The sequence below is a fragment of the Poecilia reticulata genome, chromosome 15, assembly GCF_904066995.2.
Source record: "Poecilia reticulata chromosome 15, P_reticulata-male-v2, whole genome shotgun sequence".
In the NCBI taxonomy this organism is placed as follows: Eukaryota; Metazoa; Chordata; class Actinopteri; order Cyprinodontiformes; family Poeciliidae; genus Poecilia; species Poecilia reticulata.
The window spans coordinates 12,599,471-12,609,706 of NC_088844.1; the positions used below are offsets into that span (position 1 = coordinate 12,599,471).

The 10,236-nt window shown below is 38.5% G+C and overlaps 1 protein-coding gene across 2 annotated transcripts; it reads left to right on the forward strand.

Moving 5' to 3' along the window:
* Window positions 1-4,417: 4,417 nt before the first annotated feature.
* Window positions 4,418-8,968, forward strand: hmx3a (H6 family homeobox 3a). 2 transcript variants are annotated; one of them, XM_008429291.3, is made up of 3 exons: window positions 4,418-6,331; window positions 6,443-6,749; window positions 7,430-8,968. In XM_008429291.3, the coding sequence occupies exons 2-3, from the start codon at window positions 6,458-6,460 to the stop codon at window positions 8,059-8,061; spliced, it is 924 nt and encodes a 307-aa protein (XP_008427513.2). In that variant the 5' UTR covers window positions 4,418-6,331; window positions 6,443-6,457; the 3' UTR covers window positions 8,062-8,968. The 2 variants fall into 2 exon arrangements, with proteins under 2 accessions (XP_008427513.2, XP_081472534.1); XM_081616408.1 differs by having other exon boundaries at window positions 4,418-6,749.
* Window positions 8,969-10,236: the final 1,268 nt, after the last annotated feature.

Below are 10,236 nucleotides of genomic sequence, written 5' to 3' on the forward strand. Positions count from 1 at the left end.
AGAGGATGGACATTTGGGGCAGGTGGCTGGAGGGCTCAGATTAAATTCTGGATGAAAAGATTTAAAAAAAAAGGTCCAATGACTGTTTTCCTATGCATCATCCGGAGGTCAACGGGGAATAAAAGAGAAAACAATAACAATATAGTTAGTTTTTCTCACGTAGTCAAGTTGCAACTGCAAATCTCTCTTCTACTACAGTTTTATCTGTTAGACCAACATAAAGCAGTGCAAAATTGTGAAAAAGTAAAGTATGCGGCACATTTGTTTGACTATGGTTTTCTGTGCATAAATCAGGCCTTTATGGAACAATAGCACAATGAAAGCATGTGTTGAAAACAATCCATAAAAAGTCCCATTTGCCGTTTGCAACAAGGTGGCTCGACAAACGTGAGACCAAAATGGAAAACATGCATACCCTGAAAACAGCACTCAATAGCAGGAAAGTGGGGGTGTTAGCATCGTGATGTGGGATCAGATGTTGTTTGGCGTCGACAGAGAAGCAGGTCAGAGTTCATGGGAAGATAAGAGGAGCTACATTTAAGGCAAACCTGGAGGAAAGTCGGTTAAATTCTTTAAAATACTTGAAACTAGAATACTGGGACATTTCTACATGCAGCCAGAGCTACAGTGGAATGGTGTAGATTGTTAGATAAAGTGGTCCAGTCAAAGTACAGATTTGAATTCAAGTGAGAATGTGTAAAAGAAATTGAAGATTTATGTAGACAGAGGCTCTCCATCCAATCTGAGCTTAAGCTATCTTGCAAAGGATAAAGCTAAAAATATTGTCAGTCTCTCAATGTGCACTGTAAAAAAAAACCTCCAAACAAAACAAACAAATCTCTGTAATACCGACAGCTGTAGTTGTCAGAATGTTGCCATATAAGTCCAGTAAAATCCATATTTATTCAGTTTTATCATATAAACAAGGTAAAATCTGTGTAATACATTAAAATTCTGTGGTTCCCTGGATTTTACGGTAAATTAGAAAAAAAAAATCTTTTTTTTTTTTTTTACAGTGTGGTAGAGGCACACCCAAAAGCTTTACAGCTGGAATTGCTTCTCCTTCTACAAGATATTTAACACAAATAACTGGGTACAAGCGCATACAAAATCTTTCACATGTTGACTTTGGAAAGGTTTTCACGCCTTGCGTTGTTTTGCTTCCTCCGCATGACAAAATGTGCAGAAGGTCACGGAGCAACAGCTTTTTATACAAGATCTATGAAATAAAACTAGACAACTGGAAGATCTAGAGATGTATAACAATGACAACGTAAAAGAATATACTAGAATTTGCACTTTTATCTACGTTTTTGCCTGTTTTACACACAAAGCAACAAGATTCTCTTCTGATGGGCTCGGCTGAATGACATTGAGCTCGTTTCGACTGTCTGGTGCAAAGGGGCCGAGTAAAAGTTAATCAGGCTGTAACTCAAGAGCCATATGGCCACTTACAATCAATGCCTGCACAATCCCAATTAAAGCTTGCCGGGTCAGTGGACAGCCACTAATTCCTTTAAATGCAATGCTTAAATCTAAGCAATCTCCGTGTGGCCTTTGTTGGTTCAATGGCTTGTTTCAACCTGAAATCGAGAGTTAAGAGTCCAAGAAGGACACAGAGTGGACACAGTTTTGGTGATAAATGCCAAACGCTGTTTGGGTGAAGGGCGGCTGACACAAAGACGGGTAAGCTCTGTTATAATGTGTTAAACTAAATGAACTCAAAAGGTTTATAAAACCTGTAGTGATCATAGCAAGACGACAGTTCATCACTATGCATTGTATTTGTTTTTGTAGAAGTCAAACAAAGAAGAATTTTGCATATTTATATTAATAATTCAATCATTTTCATTCTTACAGCAATTTTTTTTAAGGTTATTTTTGTTTGTTTTAAATCTCCAAATCTTAAAGAAAAACATTGTGCATCCGCTATGCGGATACTCAAATGAATATTTTAATAATTTTTTTTCTCTCTTTTGCCAATTATTCCATCTATTTTAGAAATCACATTTACATTTAATGCTGGATATTCATTCTTCTTCTCTTTATAGTAATTCTAGATTGTACTAGTTTTACAGCTAAACTGAATGAAAGTAAAATGAATATATCCACTTTCTTGTGACTATTTACTTGTTTCTAAATTATTTAATTCATGACAAGTTTTAAATTGTTTTATTGCTGTTATTATTACTGTTGCCATTATTATGACACCTAAAATATAAAGAGAACCATGAAAAAGAATACTATCTGGCAAGAGCTAAATATCACCGTCAGGCAAAAACCATAAATAGCAAAAAAATTTTGTTTTCTTTCAAAAATCAACTCTATTACTCTCATCTGTCTGTAGTTTAATTGATAAATATACGTTTAAAAAAAGCATTAATAGCATCATGGGACTTTAACCTGAAAGAAACAATTCATACTTATAAATAAATAATTTCTTTCTTTTTATGTTGGAGACAGAAGGTTTTTATCAGTGGTGGTATGCAAAATTAGTAATGTCAACAGTAATGTCAACTAAAGCTGGCATTTACAAGAGAGCTTAACCCTGAGATGTTTTTAAAAACATAATTCTCCATTCTGGATTTCATTTTTACGGTGTATTCTTTATCAGCACTACTGTTTTCACTCCAGTTAAGGGTCTAAATCTTTTCCTCCTGAAACTCACAACAAACTCCCAGTTTCACTGTCAACACCTCTTAGTCGCTTGTTTGCCACGGCCCTCTCTCCTCCTGCCTTCTCTCCCTCTGAGCTTTTGCCGTTGTCTTTTATCACAATTCTGACCCACAGAAAGGAATTCTCACAAGATATCAAAACAAAAATCTATATTTAATATGGGGGCAATTACAAAGCAAAGTTGGCTGCACAGGGCTGTTGTCACCAGAGCGCGTGTTTTTCATCAAATAGGTCATTAGACGATGATGGATGTAAACCTATAAAGTATCTAAACTGGACCTTTTAACAAACCACGAGCAACACTATCATTTCTCTAATAGAACCTGCTGACCGTGTCATTCCCTGCTGCCATTTGTCATTTTTCCTTGTGAAATAATCAATATCTGGGCGCTTTGAAATAAATAATATAAAGGCCATAGTAACCTACCCAAGGAGCAACAAAAATAGACTTATGGAGCATTCAGAGGGCCTAAATGGCGTGTGGGCACGGGCTACTACATGTTGGTAATCAATGCATAATAAAAGCTCAAACTGATTGTGTAATACCATTTTTTTTTTTACGTTCTTTTCAATGATGGGGTCTCAGGTATCAGTTTTTTCTAGCCACATGGACTGCAATAAGAGCAGAAATCCTGCTGAGGTGTATGTTTCCACTGAGTATTCATTTTTACATTCTTTTTACGCACTCTACATTTATGAATCTGAGGTTCGTTTTTGTAATATTTCCAATGCCTCACAAAAATAAACATTGAGTTTATTCTCACTATACAAAAACTGACTCCTGCAACCAGCATTTAATGCTGAATTACAGTTACGGATTCATCTGTGAAACTAAACCAAAAACACACAAATGTACAGTGAATGGTTTCAATGAAACTATAAAAACCACGTTTAGTTTTTGTTTTGTTTTGTTTTTTCCAAACATGACAAAGGTTTAAATATCAAGCTTTAAGATGTCTAGTGTTGGATAGTCATGTTCATTCACAGAGTTTCAGTTAATCAAAGAGAGCAAACTCCTCATAAAAAGGTTAAACTCAGACTTATATTAGAATTAACTTGACAGCTACAAATCAAATCCTAAATTCAGTGTCACAACTCACCCATGGTCCATTCACAGCTATTTCTGGTTGTCATGGTTCTTACACTGTGCACAACACAGAGTTTGTTGGCTGAATGTGAAAAACTGCAACTGACAAATGCCTTTTAACCCATCTTTGGCAACTCTGATGGTCACCTATTTCTTGAGTTGAAAACCTTTAGTCTCACTCCTAACTTGAGTGTGCTGTGTTGAATTTTTTTTATTTCAAAATTGATTTATTTTTTAATTTGGAGTGCAGACTTGCCCTGGTAGATTTTTACTCAGTTTTCTCCTCGTTCAGCACCATTTCACAATGAATATTATTTTCAGGGACTGTAAAAAAAATAATAAAATTTTTTTTTTTTTTATCAAATTAAATCTTAATCACTGAATTGACCTAAATCAGTCCATTATAATCCATTCATGTAGATTCAAATTCACTTACATGAATTCAGATGACCTCTTAATGATGATACACTAAAGTCAAGTTCACTTTATTTTACCATCTGGAGAAGATTGAATAAAACAAAACTGGTTTTGCAGCAATCCCTCGACCTGAGCTAGCATATGGTGACTTCAGACTGTTGATCATATTACATAGTACATATTAACTAGTTATTCATAAAAAACTAGTATAATTTAGCAAAACAAAATAACAAAAATGCTGCAGAATGAAGCTTATTACATGTTGCTTCGATGAAGTTCTCTTTATCAAAGTACAGATGTGTTTATTTGCACCTCAGTTGCAATGATAGCAAACATTGTAGCCTCAGGATGTCTCCATCTGAGCAGTTCATTATGAAACAGTGAATATGTTTAGATTTGACATTACATGTTTAAACTCTAATTTATTCTCTAAAAAACAAGATCAAACATCAGAATATCCCACTGTTTAGAGTCAGAATGAATGAATGAAAGGACATGTGTAACTCAGTCTTTTGCAAATCTGCCATTTCTGTCCTCACTATTGTCACCTTGCGTTTATCTGGAGAATTTATTATGTGCATGACTCTTCCAATTCTTTTTTTTTTCTTAAACTCACTTTTTTCCCCTTTTGTCTAATGGGGTCCTTTTTGTGTGACTTCACACAATCCTACAGCGTGGACAACAGAGTTGCCCTCATAAGGCGGTGGAATCAGGCACATGCTCCCTGCTCCCCACAGAGGGCGCTGTCCCTCCGCCGTTCCTCCTCCCAGCAGTTCCCCAACCAGCGAGGCTGCTGCTTTTTAACAAGTCAATTAATATCAATGAGTGAATATACATGGTGCATTTTACAAAGAGCGCAATCTGAGGGATGAATTAACACAATCGATTAGGAATTAAAAATAAATAAATAAATGACGGCACGACTCGCAGGCATTGTGGAAGTGGCCCTCGCTGGAAATCAATGAATTAGAAATATGAATCTAATCACCCATTGGTGACGCGCCGTGCAGCTACATACTTTTTGCTTCTTCTTCTCTCCCCAGATTATAGGAACATAAACTGACAATAAATGAACGCACAGAGGAACAGACATCGCTAAACACATGAAGTGTATTCAGGCTGGCACGAAGTAAGAGTGAACCGACTATCCACAAAGAAGCAGATTGTAAATTGATTTATTCAATTGTTATTTATTTAATAATGCTTCACAGTCGTTATTTATTAGGTGAGATAACAGTGTGGATAACAGGCCCGTGCTGTTGGTAGCTCTAAGATGATTGTTGACATGAGACCCCACACCCACTCGCGACGGGATTTGCTTTTAGAAGTAAATTTGTATCTAATAGAAAATGTTTTATTGAAGCAATTACCCAAAATTCCGGACAACTGTTGCGAAAAATGGGCCTACTGTGCAGGGGATTCTTGAAATGCATTTTCAATTAAACTGACTTCTTAAAATAATACCCTCACGTCTCCCAGTTACTTTTTCAATGCTCGTTCAAAAAAAGCAGTTTAATTTAAAATTTAGAAAGAAGAAGAAGAAAGGGAAAAAAATTTGTAGAGAGTTAAAGCACACACGCCTTCATATTAGATGAAATAGAGGTAGATTTCTGTGAGCGATGCAGTCTTTGTTCCTTGTGAGACGGGTCCAAGTCTTTCCTTTTGGTGCTGTTCAATTGTCGCTAATTGTACTGTATGAGACCAATAACAGGGGAGCGCGCACAGCCTGCAGCCACAGGGCGCACGGAGTGGGGAGAGGAGGGGAGGATGGTCTCTCCCTCTTTTTTCCTCCCTCCCCTCGCCGTCTCTCCCTTAATCCCATTTGCCATTGTACATGCCCAATCGCCTATACTTTCCGCATTTAACTTGGATGACATTTTTATTTCATCATTAGCATCAGACACCGACTGACTGACACGCTGGGACACGAAGAGTTTTTTTTTCTTCTTCTTCCTCTTCTTCTCCCCCCCGCGCTTTAGACGGAAACACTCCGGGATGAGACATCCCCATGATTGTCTTTTTGTGACACGTATCAGCGCTTTATTTTATTATTTCACCCGCAGAGAAGGAAGTGTGTTTTGACGACGCTCTCCGGGTGTGAAGTCGAGTAAGAAAAACAGGAACTCAAAGTATCTGGGATATCCACAGCCTGTAAGTCAGCTTTTTTTTTTTTTTTTTTTTTTTTTTTTTACTTTCACCCCCTCCTCTGCTTTTGATATAAAAAAAAATAAATAAATAAAAATCCTGGACCTCTGCGTTCAGACCGCAGCTGCAGCGATGCCAGAGACGACACAAGAGACGTGCGCTCCGGCCAAGGATTCCCCTTTCTTCATCAAGAACCTGCTGAACTGTGACAGCAAGCCGTCTAAACCCAAACCGCCGCTCGTCGCCTCCGCTAAGGCGGCCTTAGAGGGAGGATTTTCCCTCTCCCAGGTCGGGGAATTCAACTTTCCACGCTTTGACGTGCCGGCGCAGCGGTTCACTCTGCCGGCGCACTACCTGGAGCGCACCTCTGCGTGGTGGTACCCCTACACCCTCGGCTCGGCGGCTCATCTGCACAGAACTGAAGGTAAGATGAGTGATACCTATGTAGTCTGATTTTGAATGATAAACGCGACAGAATAAACCAATTCCGTTTCGACCTACCTAAAACGTCTCCCGCAGAAGACAGATTTCCCATAAAATCGCGCATTTCGTGCGTTTTCCTGAAAGGCTTCGTAGGCGTGTGGAGATTTAACACCTTGTCTCCTACATAACCTACTTTGTTATGCCACGACACGGTATAATAGATCAATAAAGCGACACGCTGTGCATAAAATGAAGCAGACATGATGAAACCATTGGATGAGGGCGACGATGCGCAGCTTGCTTTTGATTTGTCTCCTCGCGCTTGTGGTGCACCTCTCACCCCCGAGGCTCCGTCACTGACGGCCTTTTTTTTTACACATTCCCGTTTTTTTAAAATGATTTATACATGTATGATCATAACGAGCTGACCCGAACAGGTCCGTTTTAGAATCAAGTACTAAAGTAACTTTGAAAATCAAGTTTTTATTATTATTAATAATATTTCACAATGACCTATTTGTGGGTAGAAAAACTGTTTGACAGACAACTGTTTCCCTAAACTCTAGTGAGTGGTTCATATCAACAGGCGGTGATAAATGCCGCAAAACGCATAAAAAGCCATTAAAAAAGATGCATATTATTATCCTGACATTCCCCCCGTTGCTCGTGTTTCCATTCCAGCAATCGAGAAACCAGGAGCCAGAGATTCCTCCCCGACCTCTGGCACGGACAGAGACTCCCCGGACCTTGTGCTCAAATCCGAGCCGGACGCGAAAGACGACGACGACGAGGACGAGGACGAGCACAGCAACAACAAAAGCAGCGACGAGATCATCCTGGAGGAGAGCGACGCGGAGGAGGCCAAGAAGGACGAGCTGGAGGAGTGGAAGAAGCGCGACGAGGACAAGAAGCCGTGCCGCAAGAAGAAGACGCGCACGGTGTTCTCCCGGAGCCAGGTGTTCCAGCTGGAGTCCACCTTCGACATGAAGCGCTACCTGAGCAGCTCGGAGCGCGCCGGTCTGGCCGCCTCGCTGCATCTGACGGAGACCCAGGTGAAGATCTGGTTTCAGAACCGGCGGAACAAGTGGAAGCGGCAGCTGGCCGCCGAGCTGGAGGCCGCCAACCTGAGCCACGCCGCGGCGCAGAGGATAGTCCGGGTGCCCATCCTCTACCACGAGAACTCGGCCTCGGAGGGCGCGGGGGGCGCGGCGGCCAGCGTGCCCGTCAGCCAGCCGCTGCTCACCTTCCCGCACCCGGGAGTCTACTATTCTCATCCCATCGTCACGTCTGTGCCGCTGCTCAGACCGGTTTGAAAACCGCCGAAAAGAGTTTTGATGTTTCATCTTGTCACAAAATGATAATAATAAAAAAAAGAAAGACAATATTTTTTTATACAAAGTCAGACATTGCGAAAAAAAAAAAACTAACAAGAGACTGTCACTGTCAGGCAAACATGGACTTATTTTGTCAGACAGGTAATTGTGTCATTTCCCATAAGGGTACCGATTATTATTATTATTATTATTATTATTATTATTATTATTATTATTATTATTATTATTATTATTATTATTATTATTATTATTATTATTATCTCAGGAGTTTGCCCACTGTATGAGTGTGTTTTTTTTTTATTATTATTTTCCTTGTCTTAAAACCTGATTGTTGCTGGACAGGTCAGATCTGTGCGATGCACACAAAAAAGAAGGGGGGCAAAGGGGGGAAACTTGTTTACATAAAAGTGGCGACCTACTTCTCACCTAACACCCTCATTTGAATTTTATTTCCTTTTCAAGAGCTGGTGACACTGCTGTCAGATGAGTCAATTCACTAAACGTGAAACAGTTGTTTTTATCTTTTTTTTGTTTTTCTTTTTTTTAAGCGGTTGAAGGGGGACAATCAAGACACTCTAGCTGTAAAAAATATCCACGTAGCTTTCTGTTTTTAGTGATTCTTTTAAACGCTCCTTCCACACAGACAGTTCTCTTAAGCACAAGTCTCCAATGACAATTTGTGTTTTTGAAACGGAGGGATTAAAAATAATGAGACAACAACAACAACAACAAAAAAACACTGGTGTAAAAAAAATGTAAATGTATATATTTAATGAGACGTGGAAAAAAGAAAATTCCTTACACGCTTCTCATTTGTAAAGTAAAAAAAAAACACGTTTTGATATTGTATTGCTGGATCATGTTGTGAAATAAATCGAAAATATTCCTTACGTTTCGTTTTTTGCCTTATTACACTTTTGTTTTCTCGCTACCATTTAATATATGTAAATATGTAATTAAAAGTTAAAGCAGGACTTTACACACTCACTCACTCTTTGAGCAACAGCAGGTGGCTTCTCTGCCGTCGCCCAAGTGTTACGCACTTTAAAACGTTATTTTACATAAAGAGTGGGTCGGTCAATTACGTGCGTAATTGGCACCATCTTTCCAAAATTACGGGTAATGTATTCGAGGACATTATTCTCCAAGTACGTGCCGGTATCTTTAACGTTTGTGTCATGTCAATCTGAAAATATCGATTTATAATTGTTTTTGCATTTGTTTTATTTTTAGCTTGTTTGTTTTCACCATAAACTTTTTGTTTTCTTTTTCCATGGCTTATTATGAACTTATGTGTAGCTTGCTTATAACAACACTTGAATTTAAATACGATAAAGCAATTTAGCAACATTAAAAATAGCCTATATTATTGGCTGGTAATGGCTTTTCTTTTTTTTTTTTTAAATCTGTGATTATATAAATAATAACATAATAGTAATAGTGCACAATTAAAGCTCGCAGTATTCTACCGTAACCCAAATTACAGCCCCATCCATATTAAAATGTGCGGGAAAAAAAGAAGATGTAAATCTTCAAATGAGAGATACTTTATTTAACAGGTACTTTGTCTCAGAAGGTTCTACAGGTGTCACTGCACTCCTGAGGTCTAGCTCATACCGGGAACATATGATGGCAAGGTCATCATATGTTATAACCAAAACACCTAAAAAAGTGGATTAAGCTGTCAAGCGTGCCCTTTATAATGACGAACACCTTATTCAGTCTGGTTCGTAATTATTTAGGGCGCGTTTTTTAACTTGGAATAAAGATACAAAACACAATAACGGGCCATTTGTTTTTTTTTTTTTTTTTGTTTTTTTTTTGTTTTTTTTAAAGGCCCTCTTCTACATGAATCAGATCAGACGTAGACACACACGGTGTGTTTACATCTCTTTTTAAAATGCTCATCTTCTGTCCAAAGTTTATGAGGGAGAAAAACACGGAACTCAGACCAGGAAGGTGAGGAGAGCATCTCGCTTGTGCAGAAACGATAATCTGATGATATCTGGTGATATTTAAATATTGTTGTGGCGAAATTTTTTTCAGTTTTTTTTTTCTTTCTATTTTACAAACATAATTTTCCACTAGATTTTATTTGGGCGTCAGGGGCTGGTTAGTAACATGTCGTTTAATATATATATTTTTTCATTATTG

What these genes read in the sequence shown, in the direction of transcription:
- hmx3a (XM_081616408.1), top strand. Translation starts at nt 6,458, where the DNA reads ATGCCAGAGACGACACAAGAGACGTGCGCTCCGGCCAAGGATTCCCCT. An exon ending in TCATCTGCACAGAACTGAAG is followed by an intron (nt 6,750 to 7,429) that starts GTAAGATGAGTG and finishes TTTCCATTCCAG; the next exon opens with CAATCGAGAAACCAGGAGCC.